Source organism: Rhinichthys klamathensis, unplaced genomic scaffold (genome assembly GCF_029890125.1).
Source record: "Rhinichthys klamathensis goyatoka isolate OS25496 unplaced genomic scaffold, OSU_Roscu_1.1 h1tg000342l_1, whole genome shotgun sequence".
Taxonomy (NCBI): Eukaryota; Metazoa; Chordata; class Actinopteri; order Cypriniformes; family Leuciscidae; genus Rhinichthys; species Rhinichthys klamathensis.
In genome coordinates, this window is record NW_026606856.1 from 24,953 (window position 1) to 51,860 (window position 26,908).

At 40.0% G+C, this 26,908-nt stretch overlaps 1 protein-coding gene across 1 annotated transcript in view; it reads right to left on the reverse strand.

Moving 5' to 3' along the window:
- The window catches only part of LOC130106530 (neurocan core protein-like), a gene marked incomplete at its 3' end in the record, with an annotated part of 77,545 nt that overhangs the window by 17,876 nt on the left and 32,761 nt on the right, over positions 1-26,908 (reverse strand). The window contains exons 3-7 of the mRNA XM_056272681.1: positions 18,585-18,959; positions 11,290-11,464; positions 2,824-2,951; positions 1,807-2,085; positions 505-609 (exon numbers count right to left, since the gene is read on the reverse strand). Coding sequence (XP_056128656.1) covers positions 505-609; positions 1,807-2,085; positions 2,824-2,951; positions 11,290-11,464; positions 18,585-18,959 — 1,062 coding nt within the window. The remainder of the gene's footprint in view (positions 1-504; positions 610-1,806; positions 2,086-2,823; positions 2,952-11,289; positions 11,465-18,584; positions 18,960-26,908) is intronic.

Consider the following 26,908-nt stretch of genomic DNA (forward strand, 5'->3'; position numbering starts at 1 on the left):
ATATTTGATATAAAATATGAATAATTAATCTTTTTACATTGTACATTTCCATAAACTCAAACTTCTATAACTTTTTTTCTCTTTCACTTTCTTAATTTATTTCACTTCTACAAAAATCTGCCAAATGTCTTTTTTAAAACAAGTCCAATCTTACGTCTATATTCCAAAGCATTCTTGAATTACAACCATTTAAGTTGTACGAAATGTGCATTTCCATGTATATTCAAAAAAGGGGGGTGACACTTAACAGGATATTCTAAAAGTGGGCCAATTTAGTCCCAAGCAGTATTAAAATAGTACACTTACAAGTTTACTACTAGTACATATTTACATTATACTTACTACATAATGTATACCTAAAAAATATACTTGAACACTACTTAAGTATACTTCATAAAATGAACTTGAAGTATACTTCTTTTTCGTAAGGGAAGTGACAGAGACTGAACATCCTGAGCAAAAGCCAGATAATCCACTGGTAACGAGTGTGTAAATGAACTGTACCAGTGGCTGAAGAGAGAGACTGGGATGCGTCGTCTCCGGTCATGTACCTCCACGGTCTCAGTAAGGACTTCACGATGCCCGTCACAGCCTTCTGCGGTTTCTTTGCTGTCGACGGATTCAATTCAATTACTGCAGTTTCTCTCTCTAAACACATTACTCAAGTGGTAGAGCACATGCAAGCGACGTCAAGGTCACGGGTTCGATTGCAGGGTCTTGTCAGATAAATCTCTATGTACAGTCAAACGTCTAAGGGTACATTCAGAATGACATACCATCTACATCTACTATTTAATAAAATGTAGTATGTAAGTAGTAGCAAATTTTCTTAATGCATGGAATACCAAATTCAAATAAATTGTGAAGTATATAAAAATGGTGAAAGATATCGTCTCATAAAGCAATGCATTTGACTTGACTACTTTCCATTTCCAGTGTGACAAAAAACAATTTCGTGTGACTTTTAACAAATGCTAAATATCTTTATTTCTAAGATAAACGCAATCGCTGAATATTATTAATACTGTTATTTTAATTATATATTATTTATTAATATTATATATGAAACTATTAATTTAAAACATAGTATACTTTATAGTATATTATGTATTTATTTAGTAAATAAATAAATATTTTAAACATAATATACACTAACTTTAATAATTATATTACAATAATATAAATAATTATATTAAAATATAATTATAATAATATGAATAACAATAATAAATTGGTTAATACAATTAAAAACTTGCTGAATATTATTATTACTATTATTTTAATTATATATTATGTATTAATATTAAATATTACAATATTTATTTATTTAATACATAGTACACTTAATAGTTTATATAGTATATTTATTTAAGTAAATAAATATTTAAACAAATAAACAATTAATTTAAGTATATCACAGAACAGAGCAAGGCGAGCATTTGTGCTTATAAAACTTAAACTTTTTACTTATTTTTTTTTTTTTTAAATGACCGATGGTTTCGCTAGATAAGACCCTTATTCATCGTCTGGTATCGTTTAAAGCCCTTCGAAGCTGCACTTGGACCTTGAACTGTTTGGACCCCATTGAAGTCCATTATATGGAGAAAAATCCTGGATTGTTTTCCCTCAAACCTTAATTTCTTTTCGACTGAAGAAAGAAAGACATGGACATCTTGGATGACATGGGGGTGAGTAAATTATCAGCAAAAGTGAACTAAACTAATCCTTTAAATAGTAAAAATGAGAACCTTTTTAAAGGGTACCATCCCAGTGACCGCTTTTGTAGCATTTTGTTTCTGTGTGTACCTCGATAGCAGAAAGCATCAAAGCGAGCGGATCCGTTTCTCAGCTCTGTTGATGTAACGGTTGTGACGCCCGGTTCTCCTCCGGGACACTCGGACCGAAGCGCTCTGACAGACCTCACGCTCCCGTCAGACACCCAGCCCGGCTCACAGTGGTCCAGGCCGGATCTCCAGGCCAGCGAGAGCTGCCCCACGGTGGCCAGCCGGGCTCCTGAAGACTCACAGAGAGCAGAGGCCGAGACTCGGGTCAGTCTATCCGGGACGGAGACGGGAAACACCTCACCTGGAGGAACACAGGACCAGAGCAGGTGTGAGGGAGCTTCGGCTCGGCTGAACTAATGTCACAAGAGTTTATAACACACGGGTAACACTTTACAGTGAGGTTCATTAGCTAACATTAGTTCATGTATTAACTAACACAGTGCAATTCATATACAATAAATAAATGATTAATAATAATTAATATATCATCAACCACATTAAATACTATTTAGTAAACAAATATTTAATATACAGGTGAAACTCGAAAAATTAGAATATCGTGCAAAAGTTCATTTACAGTAATTCAACTAATAGAATATATAGACTCATTACATGCAAAGTGAGATATTTCAAGCCTTTATTTGTTATAATTTTGATGACTATGGCTTACAGCTTATGAAAACCCCAAATTAAAAATTTGAATATTGTGAAAAGGTTTTCATATTTGTAAGCCATAATCATCACAATTATAACAAATAAAGGCTTGAAATATCTCACTTTGCATGTAATGAGTCTATATAATATATTAGTTTCACCTTTTAAGTTGAATTACTGAAATAAATGAACTTTTGCACCATATTCTAATTTTTCGAGTTTCACCTGTAATATTAATACATAATATATAATTAATATAAAATAAATGTATGATAATAATTACAAATATTTATAATAATAATTATAGTTAGTTAGTTAGTTAATTAGTTAGTGTTTTAAAGCATATCGAAGCAGTATATTAATATATTAATACATTAAAACTCACCTTGCATGTCATTGGCGAAACAGTAAACGTCAAACAACTCCGAAGGGTCTCGTTTCCCATAATTCCTCACTCCACGAGAAAACTCAGTGTGTCCAAAGCATCCGAGCTCCGGTGTCTGTACAGGATACCTGTGGAGAGCAGACAGGAGTAAGATCAGACTGTACAACTTTTCTGGGCCGGCCAGTTTCAATCACTTAGAACCCTATGGAGGAGTGATCCAGCTCTCAGATTTAATCACAAATATCTTAATTTGTGTTCCGAAGATGAACGAAAGTCTTACGGGGTTGAACAACACGAGGGAGAGTAATTACTGAGAGAGTTTACATTTTTGGGTGAACTAACCCTTTAATAACTAATGATCTTTGCAACGGAAGTGAATCAATCAAAACTAACTTTATCTGGACAATAACTTTATTCTAGAGCTGCTGTAAAGCCTAAACTATCCCTGTGACTTTAATTTCCTATTATCACTGTAAAGCTGCTTTGAAACAATCTATATTGTTAAAAGCTCTATATAAATGAAGATGACTTGACTTGATATGCATGAGATGTGACTGTGGTTTACTGGTGGTTAACTGTGGTTTATTGGTGGTTAACTGTGGTTTACTGGTGGTTATGTGGTTTATTGGTGGTTAACTGTGGTTTATTGGTGGTTAACTGTGGTTTATTGGTGGTTAACTGGTGGTTAACTGTGGTTTACTGGTGGTTAACTGTGGTTTATTGGTGGTTAACTGTGGTTTACTGGTGGTTAACTGTGGTTTATTGGTGGTTAACTGTGGTTTATTGGTGGTTAACTGTGGTTTATTGGTGGTTAACTGTGGTTTATTGGTGGTTAACTGTGGTTTATTGGTGGTTAACTGTGGTTTACTGGTGGTTAACTGTGGTTTATTGGTGGTTAACTGTGGTTTACTGGTGGTTAACTGTGGTTTAGTGGTGGTTAACTGTGGTTTAGTGGTGGTTAACTGTGGTTTATTGGTGGTTAACTGTGGTTTACTGGTGGTTAACTGTGGTTTACTGGTGGTTAACTGGTTTACTGGTGGTTAACTGTGGTTTACTGGTGGTTAACTGTGGTTTATTGGTGGTTAACTGTGGTTTATTGGTGGTTAACTGTGGTTTATTGGTGGTTAACTGTGGTTTACTGGTGGTTAACTGTGGTTTACTGGTGGTTAACTGGTTTACTGGTGGTTAACTGTGGTTTACTGGTGGTTAACTGTGGTTTACTGGTGGTTAACTGTGGTTTACTGGTGGTTAACTGAGGTTTACTGGTGGTTAACTGTGGTTTACTGGTGGTTAACTGTGGTTTACTGGTGGTTAACTGTGGTTTAGTGGTGGTTAACTGTGGTTTAGTGGTGGTTAACTGTGGTTTAGTGGTGGTTAACTGTGGTTTATTGGTGGTTAACTGTGGTTTACTGGTGGTTAACTGTGGTTTACTGGTGGTTAACTGTGGTTTCTTGGTGGTTAACTGTGGTTTATTGGTGGTTAACTGTGGTTTAGTGGTGGTTAAAGGGATAGTTCGGCCAAAAATGATATTTAACACATGCATTACTCACCCTCAAGCCGTTCGAGATGCATATGTCAATCTTGTTTCAGACTAACACATTTTCAGTTATTTTAGAAAATGTCTTAGACCCTTCAGTGGATATAATGTGAAGCAATGGGGTCCACCTCCTTCAAGTCCCAAAATGTGCATACATCCTTCACAAAAGTAATCCATCCGGCTCCAGGGGGAGAAACGACGGCCTTCTGAGGGTAATCCGTGCGGTTTTGTCGTAAAAATATACATATTTAAAACTTTATAAATGAAAATATCTTAATTTGTGTTCCGAAGATGAACGAAAGTCTTACGGGGTTGAACAACACGAGGGAGAGTAATTACTGAGAGAGTTTACATTTTTGGGTGAACTAACCCTTTAATAACTAATGATCTTTGCAACGGAAGTGAATCAATCAAAACTAACTTTATCTGGACAATAACTTTATTCTAGAGCTGCTGTAAAGCCTAAACTATCCCTGTGACTTTAATCGCGTCGATCGTTGCCGGAAGTCAGATATTTTCATTTATAAAGTTTTAAATATGTATATTTTTACGACAAAACCGCACGGATTACCCTCAGAAGGCCTTCGTTTATCCCCCTGGAGCCGGATGGATTACTTTTGTGAAGGATATATGCACATTTTGGGACTTGAAGGAGGTGGACCCCATTGCTTCACATTATATCCACTGAAGGGTCTAAGACATTTTCTAAAATAACTGAAAATGTGTTCGTCTGAAACAAGATTGACATATGCATCTCGAACGGCTTGAGGGTGAGTAATGCATGTGTTAAATATCATTTTTGGCCGAACTATCCCTTTAACTGTGGTTTACTGGTGGTTAACTGTGGTTTACTGGTGGTTAACTGTGGTTCCCTTTCGAACGGTCACTTCGTATTGCGTAGCTATACGCAGTGGGGAAACTCCTTTTCCTCGATTTACTGAAACCTATATGTAAAACGCATTTGCAGCTGCACAGCCAGCACACTGAGCGTCTGGCACGCTCATAGGCTGTGCTGCCGCAACTGCACAACCAATGGCGCGGGCGACTCTGACCTGCAGCCAATGAGCTAGCTCAACGTCAGAGCCCGTCAAGGGGGTGTGGCTTAGCCTATAAAAGACCCCCGAATTCGCCATTATAGCAGATTTTACTCCTTCAGCGACAGTATACATGTCCCTGAGCCTTTTACTGTGAATTCGCCGTCGAACAAGCCTTTCAGCCTGAGCGAGCTTCTCTTCAGCAGACTTCGCCTGCAAGCCGTCGTCTCCTGACGCCGTCTCACCTGTGGCTATCCGGCGACATCCTATATCCTTTCTATTATTGTGTTTGTTTCAGAATGCCTCGTTCATCCTGCGCCACGTGCGGAGGCCGTCTGCACGAGGCAGACCAACACGAGAGCTGCGTTTCCTGCTTGGGTGTCGACCACGCGGAGAATGCACTCTCTGTCGGCGGATGTGCGGCCTGCGACTGCATGCCTATCTCCGTGCTGCGCAATCGGCTAGCTCTCTCTCGAGACGGCGATGCCGCTTCAACCACGCTTCCCATTCCGAGGAAGAAGAAGCGTCGCAGCCAACGGCAACCGGAGGGTATGGAGATTGGTGAACGCACGCCGGCCGCGTCCCCGCGTGCTTCACTTTCTCCGACTCAAACGCCTTCACCGGTCCTGTTCACAGGAGACCAGCGCCCCCCCCCCCCACACGTGGCGGGCCTCGTCTCCTTCGGCGGATCTCTCGAGCGCGACGACAGCATATCCATCGCCGCTTCTGAGGACGAATGGCCGGGCTCTCTCGACCCCGTCTCCGCTTCTCAATCTGTGGCCAGTGGATTAGCGACCAGGACAAACTCCGACGCCGAAATGCTTCGGATCCTGACGAAGGCCGTCGCGGACCTCGAGCTAGAGTGGGCCTCGCCCGAGGAGCCGCCTCGTAGTCGGCTGGATGGATGGTTTCTGGAGGGGCGCCAGCAGGCCCCGCGTCACAAACCGGCGCCATTTTTCCCCGAGGTCCACGAGGAGCTAACCAAGGCCTGGCGCGCTCCATACTCAGCACGTGTGGGATCTGCAGTTTCCGCGACGCTCTCCTCCGTGGATGGCGCAGCGGAAAAGGGTTATGAGTCTTTGCCGCCCCTCGAAGAGGCCGTGGCAGCTCATCTTTGCCCGAGCACTGCAGCTAGCTGGCGAGCTAGAGCCGCTCATCCCAACAAACCCTGCCGAAACACCTCAGCCCTCGCTGGACGCGCGTACTCCGCCTCCGGTCAGGCTGCATCGGCCCTGCACACGATGGCCGTGTTGCAGGTCTACCAGGCCAAACTCCTCCGGTCCATGGACGAGAATGGCCCGGACCCGGAGACCTTTCGAGACCTGAGGAGTGCTACAGACTTAGCGCTGCGTGCTACTAAGGCTACAGCACAGGCCATCGGAAGAAACATGGCGAGCTTGGTCGTGCTCGAGCGCCATCTTTGGCTTAACCTCACCGAGATTAAGGACGCCGACAGAACGAGGTTTCTCGACGCCCTGGTGTCCAGCTCCGGGCTCTTCGGCCCGGCGGTGAAAGGATTCTCGGAGAGGTACACAGAGGCACAGAAAGCGTCCCAGGCCATGCGACACTTCTTGCCGAAACGTTCGAGCTCCGCGACCAGCAAGCCCAAGCCGCCGCCTTCGCCTCATCCAGCCAAGCCGGTGAAACAGGCCTCTCAGCCCCGCCCTGCGGCTGATAGCCAACGCCAGCCAAGGCCCGCGAAGCGCTACCCGCTCCCCAGGCGTCAAGGCCCTCGACCCAGCGCCGCGGCCGACCAGGTGCCTCCGAAGTCGTCCTAGCACGGAGAGGAAAGAGAGAGGGCTCGTGTCTCGCGCTAGCCGGACCACCCTCGAAAAAACCGGCAAAACTTCCCACAGCTCCCTGTTCAGTTCAGGCGGCTGGGGATTTTATTATTGTAAACAGGCCCGCAGCAGTGAGCGCGTCTTTGCAAACAAACGCCGTTTTCACGGCGACCCAAATAAAGCACAAAAAGAGTATGTTTCACAATCACATCACACGGGTTCACGGTCCCCCTTCACTAGGCGGCCCCCGCCCTGTTGTAAGACTGAAATCCCCCCGGGCAAAAGCCGGTATAATCAGTCAAACACTCAGTATGTGCACAAATCACAGTGTAAGGGTATCAGGTCCCCCTATGTTAGGCAATCCCCCCATTTAGTGTGTCAAGCCCTAGCCACACGGGCGTTGGCCTGGCAAGCCATCCCTAGTGTGTCGAGTTGAGATTGATCATAAACACTATAAAGCGAGGTTACTCGCTCCAATTCGCTCGCAGACCCCCGAAATTCCAGGCGGTTATCGAGACATCGGTGAGAAGCGGCGTGGGTCACGTGCTTCGCACCGAAGTTCAGAATTTATTAGCAAAAGGAGCGATAGAGTCAGTCCTTCCCGCGCTAATGTATTCGGGGTTTTACAGCCGCTATTTTCTAATTCCAAAGAAAGACGGCGGGCTCAGACCCATACTAGATCTGAGACGTTTGAACAGGGCTCTCATGAGACGGCCTTTCAGAATGTTAACACTCAAACAAATTCTCGCGCAAGTTCGCCCGGGGGATTGGTTTGTTTCAATGGATCTGAAAGATGCATACTTTCATATTCAGATCGACCCTCGTCACAGGCCATTCTTGAGATTCGCCTTCGAGGGGAGGGCATATCAATACACCGTTCTGCCGTTCGGTCTGTGTCTGGCACCCCGTACATTCACGAAATGTATGGATGCAGCGCTCTCCCCGCTAAAAAGCCAGGGAGTGCGTGTGCTGAATTATCTCGACGACTGGCTGGTGCTAGCGCAGTCGAGAGACGAACTAATAATTCACAGGGATTTGATTCTCGGCCATTTAAAATGCCTGGGTCTCACAATCAATGTTGCGAAAAGCGAACTGAACCCCAGCCAGACTGTGGTCTTTCTGGGCACGGTTTTGGACTCGGTGACAATGAAAGCGCGGCTCACTCAAGAGCGCGCGCTATCTGTGCAGACACTGGCAGCCGCATTCAGGGCGCGCGAGCGCGCGCCTCTGAAGAGGTTTCAGAAACTGCTTGGTCTAATGGCAGCCGCATCATCAGTACTCCACATGGGATTACTGCGCATGCGCCCGCTGCAGCACTGGCTGAAACGCCGTGTGCCAACCCATGCATGGCAGTCAGGCAGCCTGCGCATTATGGTGAATCACGGGTGTTTAAGAACACTGATTCCCTGGCGGGCTCAGGACTGGTACCGCGAGGGGGTGACCATGGGGGTAGTTTCCAGGAGGAAGGTGGTTTTTACAGACGCATCCAACCTGGGTTGGGGAGCGCTGCACGAGGGCAGGCCTGCCTCCGGCCTCTGGTCGAGCACGGAGCAGAGCTTACATATCAACTGTCTGGAAATGAAAGCAGTTGGTTTGGCCCTGAAAGCATTTCTGTTAAACCTCAGGGGTCACCATGTCCTGGTCCGTACGGACAACATGTCAGTGGTGGCCTACATAAATCGCCAGGGTGGCATCAGGTCGGGCAACCTGCATGCTATGGCGAGGGACCTCCTCCTATGGGCACAGGCCAACCTGAGCTCCCTGAGAGCAGCGCACATCCCGGGCGTCCAAAATCTGGGCGCGGATATGCTCTCACGGGGCAACACTCCCCTAAGCGAGTGGTCTCTGAACCCTCAGACGGTCAGTCTGATATGGGAGAGATTCGGCGAGGCCGAAATCGACCTTTTCGCCTCGAGAGCCAACACCCACTGCAGGGTGTTTTTCTCGAAGAACAGGGACGCGCTGGCCCATCCCTGGCCCAACCGCCCCCTTTATGCTTTCCCCCCCATCTCGATGGTCCCACAAGTCATCGAACGGGTCAGGGAGAGCGGATGCCCAGTCCCAGTGGCTCCTCTCTGGAAATCCAGACCATGGTTTCCGGAGCTGGTTCAGCTGTCAGACACGGTCCCCTGGCCCGTTCCAATGAGGAGGGACCTCCTCACACAGGCCAAAGGGACGATATGGCACCCCCGACCCGATTTATGGGCCCTCCATGTGTGGCCCCTAAACGGGTACCCGGGGGCCTTCCTGACAAGGTCTTAAGCACTATCTCTGAAGCAAGGGCCCCGTCTACTAGGCGTCTTTATGCTTTGAAGTGGTCGGGTTTTTCCAGCTGGTGCTCGAAAAATCGAGTTGACCCAGAGTCATGTGAGGTATCGGTGGTACTCTCCTTCCTGCAGGAGCTACTGGACGCGGGCCGCACCCCGTCCACGCTCAAAGTTTATGTGGCAGCCATCGCAGCGCATCATGCGTTGGGGGCTGGTCAATCACTGGGAAGAAATGACCTGGTGGTAAGATTTCTGAAGGGCGCTAGGAGAATTAACCCCTCCAGGCCCCCATCAGTACCTCCCTGGGACCTCTCCACGGTCCTCAGGGCCCTGAAGGGGCCGCCTTTTGAACCGCTCCGGTCGGTGGATCTAAAACCACTCTCGCTTAAGACTGCTCTCCTGTTGGCATTGGCATCTATCAAGCGAGTGGGAGATCTGCAGGCCCTTTCTGTGAGTCCTTCATGTTTGGAGTTTGAAGCGGATGACTCCAGAGTCATTCTCAAACCCAGGCATGATTACATACCCAAGGTGCTCTCAACGCCGTTTAGAGCGCAAGTTATCACGCTATTAGCCCTTCCCCCTTCTGCTGAGGATGGGGAGGTTAATCTTCTCTGCCCTGTTAGGGCGCTGAGAGTCTATCTGGAGCGTTCTGCGTCTTTTAGACAGTCAGAACAGCTGTTTGTCTGCTTTGGTGGCCGATCTAAGGGTGGTCCAGTTACCAAGCAAAGACTGTCTAGATGGATAGTGGATGCCATTTCTATGGCTTATACTTCAGTGGGTCAGGTTTGCCCTATAGGTGTCAGGGCCCATTCGACTAGAGGCATGGCCTCGTCATGGGCGTGGTCATCTGGGTTTCCCATTCAAGATATTTGTGATGCGGCCGGCTGGTCCTCGCCTTCCACATTTATGAAGTTCTATAATATGGAGGTGCCTTCCCTGCAGGCGAAGGTTCTTTCAGTATGATTAAGACTCGATGCTGTCTGGTCTTGTCTACAAAAAATTACTTTGCATAATCACATACATACATATATAAAACCCGCTTAGGCCGGTTATGAATTGTACTAATAATCCCGACAGTGTCGGGGTTTGTTAGCATATTCTGTTGGTTGTTACTTACTCTTATATATTATTCAGGCCTGACAGTGGCCTGTTATATATATATTTATTTATTGGGTTCTGGCTTGTTCTGTTAGCTCAGGGGGCCTGAGTTGCAGTGCAACCAGTTACTAAGGGTGCGGCGTTTTACAGGGCGTCCCCACTGCGTATAGCTACGCAATACGAAGTGACCGTTCGAAAGGGAACTACTCGGTTACTATCGTAACCTCAGTTCCCTGAGAGAGGGAACGAGTATTGCGTAGCCGGCCGCATTTAGTAACTGGTGAAGTTGTCGCTTCAGTCGTTTAAACCTGCTATAATGGCGAATTCGGGGGTCTTTTATAGGCTAAGCCACACCCCCTTGACGGGCTCTGACGTTGAGCTAGCTCATTGGCTGCAGGTCAGAGTCGCCCGCGCCATTGGTTGTGCAGTTGCGGCAGCACAGCCTATGAGCGTGCCAGACGCTCAGTGTGCTGGCTGTGCAGCTGCAAATGCGTTTTACATATAGGTTTCAGTAAATCGAGGAAAAGGAGTTTCCCCACTGCGTATAGCTACGCAATACTCGTTCCCTCTCTCAGGGAACTGAGGTTACGATAGTAACCGAGTAGTTTACTGGTGGTTAACTGTGGTTTACTGGTGGTTAACTGTGGTTTATTGGTGGTTAACTGTGGTTTACTGGTGGTTAACTGTGGTTTATTGGTGGTTAACTGTGGTTTACTGGTGGTTAACTGTGTTTTCCTGGTGTTGCTGACCTGACGCTCTGGTCTTTGAGCCAGCCGGCCTCACAGTTGTTCATACTGGAGTGAAACGCGGCCCACAACTGCTCAACCGATGCGATCTGAGCCGAATTATCCTCACACGCTCCAACGGCCTCCGCATACGACAGGGAATATCCATCCGCAGGAGAGCGGTAGTGAAACACCACACCTGAGAACACAGACACACACATCAACACACAGGTCCTGAACGGAGAACGCTCTCTGTGGACCGACACAGGGAACGCTCTCGGACAGTGGGTGCTGTTGGACAATATTGCACATTGTGCAATGTGCAATATCAATACCATCGGGGATGTGCAATATGTATACCATTGAGAAGTGCAATATGTATACCATCGGGGATGTGCAATATGGGAGCTGTGATCAATAATGGTTGGAAATTGTTTTTTGTTTTTTTACCTTCCAATGAAAGGTGTTAGTCTCTACTATATACGTACCTATCTAATGTATATGAGAACATGTTTGTGAGAGGATGTGTTGAGAGACGTCTGTTCTTTGTATTTTGTACTTTGTGTTGTCTTTGTAAAAACTGCGGAAGGGACAGTCCAAAACAAATTTCCCTTCGGGGACAATAAAGTATATCTTATCTTATCTTATTATTAGGGTTTCTTTAATAATCTGCCTGATTGTTATACCTGATTTTTTTTTTTAAAGCAGTCAAAACATTTCAGATTTTATAATATTGGCTGTGATATCAAGTCAAGATGAATTAGATTTTTTTGTTATTCCACTGTACATAGAGACATATGAAGGAACAAGATGTTACATATAGAGACATACGAAGGAACAAGATGTTACATATATAAACATACATGTATGTGTATATGTGTATATGAATATACACTCACCGGCCACTTTATTAGGTACACCTGTCCAACTGCTCGTTAACACTTAATTTCTAAGCAGCCAATCACATGGCGGCAACTCAGTGCATTTAGGCATGTAGACATGGTCAAGACAATCTCCTGCAGTTCAAACCAAGCATCAGTATGGGGAAGAAAGTTGATTTGAGTGACTTTGAACGTGTCATGATTGTTGGTGCCAGAAGGGCTGGTCTGAGTATTTCAGAAACTGCTAATCTACTGGGATTTTCACGCACAACCATCTCTAGGGTTTACAGAGAATGGTCCGAAAAAGAAAAAACATCCAGTGAGCGGCAGTTCTGTGGGCGGAAATGCCTTGTTGATGCCAGAGGTCAGAGGAGAATGGCCAGACTGGTTCGAGCTGATAGAAGGGCAACAGTGACTGAAATAACCACTCGTTACAACCGAGGTATGCAGCAAAGCATTTGTGAAGCCACAACACGCACAACCTTGAGGCGGATGGGCTACAACAGCAGAAGACTCCACCGGGTACCACTCATCTCCACTACAAATAGGAAAAAGAGACTACAATTTGCAAGAGCTCACCAAAATTGAACAGTTGAAGACTGGAAAAATGTTGCCTGGTCTGATGAGTCTCGATTTCTGTTGAGACATTCAGATGTTAGAGTCAGAATTTGGCGTAAACAGAATGAGAACATGGAACCATCATGCCTTGTTACCACTGTGCAGGCTGGTGGTGGTGGTGTAATGGTGTGGGGGATGTTTTCCTGGCACACTTTAGGCCCCTTAGTGCCAATTGGGCATCGTTTAAATGCCACGGCCTACCTGAGCATTGTTTCTGACCATGTCCATCCCTTTATGGCCACCATGTACCCATCCTCTGATGGCTACTTCCACCATGTCACAAAGCTCTAATCATTTCAAATTGGTTTCTTGAACATGACAATGAGTTCACTGTACTAAAATGGCCTCCACAGTCACCAGATCTCAACCCAATAGAGCATCTTTGGGATGTGGTGGAACGGGAGATTCGCATCATGGATGTGCAGCCGACAAATCTGCGGCAACTGTGTGATGCCATCATGTCAATATGGACCAAACTCCCTGAGGAATGCTTCCAGCACCTTGTTGAATCTATGCCACGAAGAATTGAGGCAGTTCTTAAGGCAAAAGGGGGTCCAACCCGTTACTAGCATGGGGTACCTAATAAAGTGGCCGGTGAGTGTATGTATGCATGTAGGTATGTATGTCAAATTGATTAATTGCATCTAACATAAAAGTTTGTTTATATAACATATGGTATGTGTGTGTGTGTGTGTGTGTGTGTGTGTGTGTGTGTGTGTGTGTGCATGGGCGTCGGAACCATTGTATATGGGTGGGACAAGACCCACCCACTTTAAGACCAATGATATTGAACAAACTCACTTTTACCGTCTCTAATTCAGCGCATATGTCTGTTCGCTTTTCAGAGCGCCGTCAGTCAAATCCATTCCACTTGATTTTAAATTAAACTCCATTTCTGCTGAATCATTATATTTCTCAACGAGCCGCAACTGACCGAAATAGCCGCCAGTTTTACCCTTCCAGACAAATATTGCGTTTTTTGTTTTGTTTGTTTTGTTTATTTGATATGGACATAACAACAGTATTGGACAAACCAGATACATTGTTTTTCGTGTTATAGCAAAACTGCTAATTTGCAACACTTGTCCATAGAAAGCTACACACTTTCACAAAACACAGTACAAAAACAGTACACAATACAATATTTAAGAAAGTAAACAATACACATCATCAATATTCATTTCATACAGTGTTACCATGTGTACAGCTTTGACTTGACCTCAGCCATTGTTTCAGACCTCTGTCAAAGCTGATCATTCATATCTGTCTGCAATTTTAGTTCAGTGGGCAGAGAGATCCATAGTCTCGATCCATTAAAAGAGAAACTAGACTGACCAAAAGATTTTGTAAATCGCGGAAGAACACAGTCCCCACTGACTGATCTTGCAAACATCAATAACAGCTTTAAGTTGTCAGCGCTGGCAAATGATCATGGTATCAGCGGGATAATCCACGGATAGCTGTGCATTTAATCCACGACGTGAAGCGGAGTTTAGTTTTTTATTTGTTTAATTATAAGGCACCAGAATACATGAAATTACATTTATTTACTCCAGTAACATTTTTCTAGGAAAGGACCCACACACTTTTTTTTTTTGCTTCCGGCACCCATGTGTGTGTCACAGTGTGTGTATATTATTATTTTTGTGTTAGCCAACAATATTTCAGATTATCACAGAAGAACTGAGATAAAAGTTTATAGTTCGGATATAAACACTGATGTCTACGATTGTGATCAAAATAGAGCAAATCGCCTTTTGAAAGTAACGTCATGCTTCAAATAAAGATGTGTTAATTACATCGTTACACCAGTAGGCGGCGACAAGTGAGTGTTAACATGTGTTTGTCATTGAATCATTCATTCAAGAGATTCGTTCACAAAGCGCTGATTCATCCAGTAATGAACCAAGTGAAGGATTTATGAGTGAGTCATTGAATCATTCACTCAACCCAGTTTTTTTTTTTTTAAATAACTCAGATTAATTAAAGAGCAACATGCAGGTTGGACACCCCTATATAGCATAGTGTATGTTGATGATAAAACAACTAGATTTTCTGAACTGGAGTAATATATATTTAGCCATTAACGATATTTTGAGATAAATTGTGATAAAATAACTTCCGCGTCTATAAAGCACTAACCGGAAGTGACGATGGGCGAGGGAGTCTGGTCAAGTTCAAGCTCAGGTTACAATGGATGTGAATGAAGAAACCGAGTTCTCCGATGTTGACGAGCATGCCTATGGCCCACAGGTAGGGATGGGGCCGATCCGATCCAGTGTCGGTATCAGGACAGATACCAGTGTAATTCATGTAACGGATTTTCCCGATCCAACCTGTGGAGATATCCGATATCCTGCTGAAATGACTCCAAAAGTGATTCCCGCCGGCCAGTCTGCTAGCTGGCTGCAAGTGCAAACTGTGGAATGGATTTCCTGAACGGAGGCGCGGCTCAATGAGACACAGAGACCCCCCTCAGGAAATCCATTACGCAGTTTGCAGCCAGCATTGAGCTGTGTGTAAATACTTCACACTGGAAACACCGCAGAGCAAGACAGCAAAATGCAATGTTTGCAAAGCCGTATTAATTAAACCATCTGTCTGTGATGCAAAAAATCTCCAGGTCTATAAATCTCCGGAGTGAAATGTGCGTTACAAACGACAGAGTGTGTGGTGACAGACGCGGCAGTGAAGTCTGCTCTCTTCACCTGCGCAAAACGCACCCAAGAACGAAAAGCCTTGTTTTTCCTGGAAGGAAAATGATGGACACGATGTCCTGACAGACTGGAATTCGTGCAACCAGCACAAACACAACAATTTACCATCATGGCATCTCTAAAACTCGATCTAAAACTTTCTCTGTCTCTCACTACCGCTCTAACTACAGCTGACCGCGAGCTCTTGTTTGCCTCGGCCTACGTCATATGACGCGTTGCTAGCGGGAAAGGCGTATTCCAGAGCCTAGCATATTTTCATCAAAATTTCTACATCAAATGAGATTTTATTAGTAATTTCTACATATGTTGTTTTTAAAAGACCTCTTCAGACAATATCAAGTATTAATTCAGTTATAAATTCAACCTGCACGTTGCTCTTTAAACATTTTAAACAAACTGCAGCAATTAACATTTTTATCTGAACCTCTAGTAAATGACGTTGTTTTGTTTAGTTCAGAATCGTGATCTCTGTCTGAAACCAAGTATTTGTCCATCATACACCACGTCAATTTCTGCTAAATCTGTCGACTCCGACCGCCCAAAAATCTGCAGACTTTTGCCAACTATACGCTGATTTCACGCTGCCGCCATTTTGAAATCGAAAGCGAGGCTCCGGTGGGAAGAACCCCGGAAGTACAGATAGACAACAGTGCCTTGGACTCCCAACCTGAAGCTCCTGCCGCGATTTACACTATTGGATGTTAATATCCAATATAGGATATGTCTATACTTTTTTTACGTTCTGAATTATATATAAAAAAATATATATATTTATAAATGAATTTCACCGTATATATTCTAAAAAGTATGAAAGAAATGTACGTACATTTTTAGAATAATTAATTTCTACATTAAACACAACAATACGCCATCGCATTCGCGACTCTCCTGTGATTAAAGGGACACTTCCGGTTTTCTTCCCGCCGGAGCCATTTCAAAATGGCGTCTGCGTGAAATCAGCGTATTGTTGCAAAGAATCTGAGCAAAAATCATGTCGTTTATTCCAACCTTTAAAGTCATTGTCCAGATCAATTCCCAGTAATATTCCCGAATATCATTGTCTTTTACAGCATGTACATTATATATGTAGAACACTTCAGAGGATTTATCTGCTGTAATTGTAATTTCTCTTGTTAAGCGTCACCTGTTTTCATGATCTGTTGCAGCAGAACTCACATTCTCAGATCCTTCTAATTAAAGTTATTATGGCCAATTAAGCAGTTAATTAGATCCTCAGATGAAAATGAAAATAAAGCCGAGCTAAAGTTAGACGGGAAATGAGGGGAATTAGGGAAAAAGCTCAACTGATATGATATTGACAGTGTGAGTCGATGTAATGAGGGGTAATTCATTCACAGCTGACTCTGAGGATCTGAATCTGAGAACTGATGTTCTGGTTTAAGATGTGCTCACGTTTCACTTCAGCCTTTTACTTTAGCCAAACGACTGTCATAACGAGCTGGACTCGCTCACTGGGGATTTAAGCTTTCATTTTCTTTTAATTCAACTGCTAACTGAGCGTCTTACATTATTACTGTAATGCTTTCCTGTACTACTCATTTGAAACAATGTCCATTGGGAAAAGTGCCATATAAATAACATATTATAAAAATTACAATATTTTATAAATATTATACAATTATTTTTGAAAACACCAAAATATTATGCATTTATATATTTTTTTTTAATCAGTTTTATAACAATAACAATTAAATATAAATGTATTGTTAAAAATAATTATAGATTCAAACTGTTCATTTCTAGCCCTTGTTTCACAAATTCTGTAAAGCTAATTTGAAACAAGGTCTATTGCAAAAAGTGCTATGTAAATAAGATTTAAAAAATATATAATATTTGATAAATATTATAAATAAATAAAAAAATATTATATATTTTTTAATAAAAAATTAATTTTAAATGATAAAAAAACGAATAATTATACATTTCCATTTTAAGTTTTTGTGATTTTTTGTTTGTTATTATCATTTTTATCATTTTTTTATATTTCTATTTAGCTTAAATTTATATTTGTTTCAGTTTTATTTTTAATAATTAAACTTTATCATCTAATATTTACATTTTAGTCTATTTCAGCTTTATTTCAATTGACAATAACAACACCGTTTCAATCATATTTTATCCTGTGTGTACTTTTATAAAATACTTTACAATAAGATTCATTAGTTAACATTAGTCAACGACCGTAGTTAACATGAACTAAGAATGAATTTTCAAAAATAAATTACAGAGGAGCCGTAATTTATCAATTTGCAACAACAATATTTTCATACTCCTAAGGCGTGTTCAGACCTTTATTTTGAAATAGCAATGAACATGAAAAATCATGAAAGAATGGAAGAAACCTCAGTTTGTTTTCATTTGTTTTCAGTTCAAAAGACAGCATCCATTCAATTATTTTAGAAAAAAAGGTCTGAAAATGTTTTAAATATAAAGAAAAAAATTATAAATTCACCATTTGTGATGTGGCGGCGAGCTATAACGCACATATTTATTCTTTGTATGTGTTTCATAGAGGTTGAATTCCTATCAAAATCTGCCAAACTTCCCTCACTACTTCTGAATAGGATCTCTACTTCATAAATTGTATGAAAATTGTGGAAATAATGGTTCATATCACTCAAAACACATATGGAAATGGCGGCGCCCTTATATGGGCAGTGATGGAGTCTGTGCCCTAGTGGAAGCGTTCGGTACTGCGCCCACACACACTCTCACTGAAAGCTCATTTACTGAGATATCAACCTAAAATTTGAAACACAACTTGTTCAGATTTTTGGCTTTGTATTTTCTGCAGTTTTAGAGTCCCCCAGGTTTTGAAAATATATATTTTATATTAAATAAGAATAATTAATTTTTTTACATTGTACATTTCCATAAACTCAAACTTCTATAACTTTTTTTCTGTTTCACTTTCTTAATTTATTTCACTTCTACAAAAATCTGCCAAATGTCTTCCTTAAAACAAGACCAATCTTACATCTATATTCCAAAGAATTCTTGAATTACAACCATTTAAGTTTGAAATGTGCATTTTCATGTATATTCAAAAAAGGGGGGCGACACTTAACAGTTTGGATCTCACCTGTGATTTCCAGGTTGACTGTGTCCTGCTCATAACTGTCTCCCAGAGCGACGTGGCATCGGAAAGTCCCGGAGTCATTGGAGCGGAGCTGATGGAGCGCCAGCGACACGTTCAGGTGGTTGTCGGAGTATCCGGGCAGACTGACCCGACCCGCGTACGCCTGGTGAACCCGGACCACCCCGTCCCGGGCCGACAGCACCGTCCGCTCCTGGGCTCCGGAGCCGCGGGTCCAGTGGATGTAGGGGCCGTGTCCCGGGACGAGGGCTGGCGTCAGGGTGAACACACACGGGAGGAGCGCAGACTCTGCCAGCGGGCGGCGTACGGGAGGATGGGTCACTCTCCGGACGGTCACCAGAGTCTCGGCTTCAGTCACGCCTGTCAGACAGGAGAAACAAATTTTTTCAGTTCAGTTCAATTTATTCACAGTACCTCTTCAAGCATTTCAATAATACAGTTTTAAAGGTACAGAGTAGATTGGGTACAGTGAAATGGGTCTCCCAAAGAAGCAAAAAAAAGCTTATAAATAGGGGCCCATAGTTCTTGAATGGGTAGATACTGACAAGGTACAGTGAGACACAATAAATACACACAAAATGTATCATGACATATGTTACAACAACATACTCGCTCATACAAACATACACATACATCCCAGTAATCCATGAAAATCAGTTTCGAATAATTAGATATAGGTTAAGAAAAAATGATGTTTTAATTGTCTTTTGAAGTTGACCTTCAGTTTAAAATCAACAGGTTTAAGTGCTCTTCGGAAATTTTTTTTTTTTTTTTTTTTTTTAAATAATTTTTTCATCAGAATGGTCCGAAACTTTTTAGCACTAGCTGTGTGAACGCAAAAAAGCAAAAAAAACAAAAAATCATAGACATGACACGAACAGGTTAAATGGTCCTGAAAAAAATTTAAAAATAGTATTTTTGCACATCTTTCATAACATTGGGTCTCATTCATGAGACACGAGCGGAATGAATTTTTGTGTAAATCGTGTGTAAAGTGGTTCTGGCGTACATTTTCGGATTTATTAAAATGTTGGTATTTTCCAAATGTTAGTTGGTAGGAAAGAAATCTACACCTGCTCCCAGCCACGCGTAAACAGTGCGTTTAACATCCGAATGTTTTGCTCATTAATAAGGCTGCATTTTAATTCACCTTAATCGGGTACATATTTACACAGCATTTTGAAAAAATATTATATATAGTAATTACATGCGGTTTTTCTTTTTACTCTGGGACTGTTTGATTAACAGATAAAACTCCAGTAACTGCATCTGTAATATGCTTGCTTTATTTAGGACCTGATACGCCACTTTGTAGTCTACGCTTGAAGATAAAATGTGGCGTTTTGAATGAACTTCTGATAATAAAACTTCGATTTCTGCATCTGAGAAATTTTTCTTTTTCATTCGCTTTTGAGAAGACATGTTGAAATCCTTCGTTCGGTGTCATAATATGATGCGCATATATAGTTGTCAGTCGGATTTAATGGGCGGGATTTATGGTAATTGAGAATGAGCGTGCACGCGCGTCCCATTTACGACTGAGTGGAATTCATTAACACACACACACACACACACACACACACATTTCACTATCACATCTGACGTTTACGAAGTATTTGTGAATCAGGAGAGGAGTTTTCGGGAAGGTCTCTTTACGCGCAAATCACTCTCATATTTACTCGTATATTTACGAAAGTTTCATGAATGAGACCCAATAAACATAAAATTCTGTAACTTGTTTTGCTCACTTTTTAAAACTGTTCTCACTTCATTAATAATCTGCAAAGTGTTTGAAAAGAGATCCAACTTCAGTCTGTGCTCTAAAGCATTCAAGTTTACCACAGTTTAAGTTGGAAATTACATTTTCAGGTCTAATCTCAAAAAGTGAATAAATAGGTTGATTTAGAAAAGAAATCAACAGGTTTAACCCTCTGGTGCTCTTCAGAAAAATGTTACATTTGGGTTTTTTTTGTTGAATTTTTTTCTTCATCGGAATTCTATGAAACTTGGTCAAAGGTTTTAGCACTTGCTGTGTAAATGCAAAAAAAAAAAAAAAATCATGGACATGATTTGAACAGGTTAAATGGTCCTGAAAATAGTCACACTTGTGATCCTCGTGGTCAAAAATGAGCGCATTGGAAATGAATGGAGACGAGTTTCCTCTAGTGGAAGCGTTTGGTACTGCAGCCGAACACATGGAAAGCCCCTTTTTTTTAAATAAATGGCCTTGTTTAGATTTATGGCCTTGATTTTCTCACAGTTTTAGAGTAAAACATGTTTTTGAAAATATATATTTCATATAAAAATTTAAAATAGTATTTCTGCACGTTTCATAACAATAAACGTAAAATTCTGTAACTTTTTTTTGTTCACTTTTTAAAACTTTTTTCACGTCAGCAATAATCTGCAAAGTGTTTGAAAAGAGATCATACTTCAGTCTGTGCGCTAAAGCATTCAAGATTTACCACAGTTTCATTTACATTTTCAGGTCTACGCTCAAAAAGTGAATAAATGGATTATAAATACAGCGTAAATATAATTTAGTACCATAAAATCCCCTAAAAATACAAAATATTAATCAAAAAACATTATCAAACTAAAATATAGTAAATTAATTGCGTTGAAAAAATAAATAAATAATTCTGTCATTTTTGACGGACACGTAAAGAGCACCAGAGGGTTCATTTAAAGCTGAAATCTGCAAAGTTTACCGAGTTTAAATCATGTGTGTGTGTTAGGTTAATAGAGCATATGTGTGTGACGTCACCGTCGGCCGAGTGACTGCGGTCACACACACCGAGTGGCAAAAAGTCTGATTGGTTTTCAGCACGAAAAACACACTAAACACATCTAAAACGGGGAAGATCTTTGAGATTGACGGTAAAACTAGATTTGACAAGAAATCTGAGGTTTATTGTTACAAACTGCTGAAAGCTACAGATCAGAGAAGCAAATGAATCGCAGAAACATCTGGATCCAGACCGAGAAAGCTGGATTTGCAGTTTCATTTAGTCTCAATATGCTGAATTTAGGGGTAAAATCATTCCCGATATTGTATTGTTGTATATTATATTGACAACTCATCAATTCAATATTTCCCATCGTATATTCTGCATAATGTTGATGTTTTTAAATAAACACTAACGAAAAACTACACACGATTTAGGGCTGGACGATAAATTTTTTTAATTTTTAAGTTAACGATAATAACAATAACCTGTGCAGTCCAGATGATGTCAGCTGAAAAGGAAAGAATAGTTTCAGAGGTGGAGAAAGTTATTATATATTTTTTTTAATCAAGGTCTCTTATTTTTCAGCTATAACAAACAAAGGTACAATTCACACATGAAATAGTCAAATCTAGTTCCTGTCCATACAAACAAACCACCCGAAACGTATTATATTTTGATGAAAGATTATGATGACAAATATTTCCACTTTGGAAACACATGCACTGATGAATCATTCACAAGAGCGTGATTCAAGGACGCAAATCGGGACAATTTTATTTAGATTTCAGAAGAAAAGTCCAGTTTACTGTTCCTCGGGTTATTACAGCAAAAGCCTTTGTAACGTCCTCAAGAGTCAAACACAGAAGACACATAAATAATATGTGTTCTTTTCTTCTCCATCTCAACACACTTCATTAAAACAGACCGAAACTCTCCAAATACTTCAGAGGCGTGAGAGGAAAAACACACAGGCGCTCTTTGAAGCTTCTCCTCTCAAACTGACACTCAAGTGATTTTGTTCTTTTATAAGAAAAGAAAGATATTCTACAGTTGAACTCATTATATTCTCTCACTGCTGTCATGGACTTTGAGAAATGCTTTTATTAACTGGATCTCAGTCTTAGTTCATGTGCATCTGAAGGTATTTTATTCAATTTAAGTATCTATTTCATTCCAGTGTAGATAGAGTCTTAAAGAAACCCTATTATGCTATTTTAAAGATTCATAATGTTGTTTTGGAGTCTCCTATAATAGGTCTACATGCATCCAAGGTTTAATTTTCCTCATACACTGCAGCATCAGCTCTTTTCTCTCAGCGTCTGAAACGGTTCATTTGAAGATTCAGTCTCTCTAAACCCCGCCTCTCTGAGAGCTGCTCTGCTCTGATTGGTCAGAAACCAAACGCTCATTATCATATCTGAATGTCAGCTCTTGATACTCAGTGATACGGACAGTAACGATGGCGTGGGTTTACCGTATCAATCTCATCACAGTGGATTTGCTTTGTCAGCAGAAAACAGCGTCTTCTCGACACGAACAACACGAACTCTCCCAGTCTCAGATACACTAGTGTTTGAGGGCGGAGCTAAGAGACGCTGTTCAGCCAATCAAGACCAGAGGCTGGCATTATGCTAATTAGTTCCAAACCTGCGCAGGTTCAGCAGGAAGTGAGACTGAATTACTGACGACTCGTTTCTCGTCTCTTTTAGGAGACAAAATCTCCATTTATCTGCACTTTGATGAAACTCTGCAGACCTTTTACATTCACACACAGCTTTAATACACACTGCATGAAAGGGAATATCTGAGAAAGCATATTAGGGGCACTTTAATAGAGATGAAATACCTATAATGCTGTGAATACAGTACAAACACAGTCCAGGCTTTGTTGTCTAAAAGCTAAATGCATATGATGCATGCAAATGTAAAAGTAAAACTTGAGAACTCTAATGGACTAAAATGAAGAGACGAGAGAGATCCACTGTCGTTTTAAACAACATCATTATTCACAGTCAATTACTGACAAATCTTTGTAAATACTCCAGGTTATTTATAACTATGAAGAGCAGTTGGCATGTTTTCCAACATCACAGACAATCATTTCAAACACTTTCATTTCCTAGAAACATTGAAACCGTGTTTACAGTCATTTGACTGTTTCAAATCTGAAGCTGGTATTATAGTTTATTTTTAGCTGTTCATGAAGCAAGTTAAAGATGTACACACTACCCTTTAAAAGTCTCGGGTCAGTTAGAAATGAATACTTTTATTGTTTCAACAATATAATGTATCACGGTTTCCACAAAAATATGAAGTTGTTTTCAACATTGATAATAATCATAAATGTTTCTTGAGCATCAGATCCTCATATTAGAGTGATTTCTGAAGGATCATGTGACACTGAAGACTGGAGTAATGATGCTGAAAATTCAGCTTTGATCCCAGGAATAAATTACACTTTACTATATATTCACATAGAAAACAGCTATTTTAAATTAGAATAATATTTCACAATATTGCTGATTTTACTGTATTTTTAGTCAAATAAATGCAGAGTTGGTGAGCAGAAGAGACTTCTTTAATACGCATTAATAAAATCTTACTGACCCCATCATTGTGAACACTAGTGTAACTTGACAGAAGTTGATAAGCGAGTTGTTTTACACTAATGTTCAAGTGTTTTACCGTCAAAACACTGTGAAAGCTGCATATCTTAAACATTTATTAGCGGTGCACTGCCGTTCCTCGTAAGTGCATTACCGTAAACGCATTTCCCATTGGTTTGTACACACAGATGCTGTCCACAGATATTAAATAGTAAATAACCTGGAATATTGCTTTAAGTGATAAAGTAAGAAAAGGAAATGTAATCTCGATAATGCAGCCGTGGTTGGTCCTCGCCAACATGAGCAATCTGGAACGGTTAATGCAGGGATAATCAATTGCAGCTCCTTATTTCCATATGGATTTAGGGATGAGTGTATATCCCAGCGTCTGAATTATGATATAAGTGATGAAAGCTCAAATCTGCATTTAGATGGATTCGATTCACCCTCCGCTGGTTTGTCTTTGTGCAAAAACCAAGCAATTTTCTTAACTCATTAGCGTACGTGTGAATCTCACCGAAACATGTCTGATTCACCAAGAAATAAAATAAAATTTTGCATAAAGAAAAGTAAGCCTATTCCCTTCTTAATTATCATTGCCATGATGTTTATGATATATTTTTTACAGTATTATTAGTGTCTTATCTTAGTTTCTTTTAATAATTTACATGAGTATGAATTAAAGGCAACAAAACAAATACTACAAAGATGTTTAAATATATACATTTTATTATATCTTCATCATTGTATTATTCATTAAATGTAATTGCATAATAAAAAGTACATTTTTTATTAATTTCAGAATAATACATTTTTATAAATTAATTTTAAAATATATATTTTTAGTTTTACATGACATATCAATGTTTTTTTAAATTAGTAAATAAATAAATTGAAGGCATACAAGCATGACTTATATAATTACTTAGAATTTAGATAATTTAATCATTATCTTTATTACATTACGAATTACATTAAGAATTTGAGTGAATATATATATATATATATATAGAGAGAGAGAGAGAGAGAGAGAGAGAGAGAGAGAGAGAGAGAGAGAGAGAGAGAGAGAGAGAGACAAGTCAATCACACACATATACAGTATATACAGTATTATGTGTTTTTATATTTGGGGGTGAAAGAAGAGCTGGACGTGCTGTTGACAAGTGTCACCCATATAGCAAACATGAGAATACAGCCCATAATCACATTTACACACTTCCCAAAATCAATCTCGCCAGTGGCTTTCATAATTAAGATTCCATCAGACACAGTAGCTGACACACACACACACACACACACACACACGCTCCCAGAGGGGGGTTACAGATTAATGCATTAACTGAATAACCTTTCCCAGCTCCACACACAAATAAACACAGCAGCACCTGCAGTAGTTTACACCTCTCAGCCCTCATCATCCGTAACCATGGCGACCGCTGCTCGGTAACCAGGAGCGACGAGAGGACGGCGCTCGCTCGGCTCGATACGCTAAATCTGATTCATTCGCCATCAGCCGTCCAAACGTTCAGCTGTAACAACACAAAGCACTGCTGATCCGCTGCCCGCCTCCACACTACAGGACCATGCTGAGAACCCTGGACCGTCATCATCACCGTGTCCATCAGGGGCCAAACTAACAACTCTTTTACATTCACTGATATAAAATATAAAGATTACATGAGAAAACTTGCCTTGGCAGCTAACTGAAGTAAAGGCATTAAAATACATGGAAAAAGTTTAACGTGAAATACTAAAATGACTGAAATAAATATGAATTAAAGCTAAATAAAAATGTACATAAAATTGACTAAAATTAAACATACTATATTAGTATTAAAGATAACAGAAATATATTTTTTAAATGAAACATACTATAATAGACTATAAAAATAAGTTAAACAAAAATGTATAAGAAAAAGAAAGAAAAGGCATTTAACAAAATGACAAACTAAAAATTAAAGGTATTCCAAATATGAATAAATACTATAATAGTATTAAAGCTAAATATAAATGGCAAGTAATTGAAGTAAACATATTAAAATACATTAAAAAGTGTCTCTAAAACTGAAATAAATATAAATTAAAGCGAAATTAAAATATTAAAAACCTAAGAAAATTTACAAATGTACATAAAATTAACAAACAAAATTAAACATACTTAAACATACTATAACAGTATTAAAGGTAACAGAAATATTTTTTTTTAATGAAACATACTATAATAGACTATAAAATACTATACTATACTATAAAAATAAGTTATGACAAAAATATATAAGAAAAAGAAAGAAAAGGCATTTAACAAAATGACCTAAACTAAAAATTAAAGGTAATTCCAAATATGAATAAATACTATAATAGTATTAAAGCTAAATATAAATGGCAAGTAATTGAAGTAAACATTAAAATACATTAAAAAAAGTGTCTAAAACTAAAATAAATATAAATTAAAGCGAAATTTAAATATTAAAAACCTAATAAAATTTACAAATGTACATAAAATTGACTAAAATTAAACATACTATAACATTATTAAAGATAACAGAAATATTGTTTTTAAAATGAAACGTACTATAATAGTATTAAAGTTACACAGAAATATATAAAAAAGAAAGAACTAAACTAAAAATTAAAGACAATTCCAAACATGAATAAATACTATTAAAGCTACATATAAATGGCAAGTAACATATTAAAATACATTAAAAAAGTGACTAAAACAGAAATAAATATAAATTAAAGCTGAAATATATAAATTATATATAAATTAAAATTTACAAATGTACATAAAAATGACTAAAACTTAAAATAAAATTAAAAGTACTATACTAGTATTAAAGTTAAACAGAAATATTTAAAATGTAACAAAATGACTAAAATTGAAATGAAAACTGAAAATATACAAAAAAAGGTAATTCCAAATATGAATAAACACTATAATGGTATTAAAGCTAAATATAAATATTTAAAA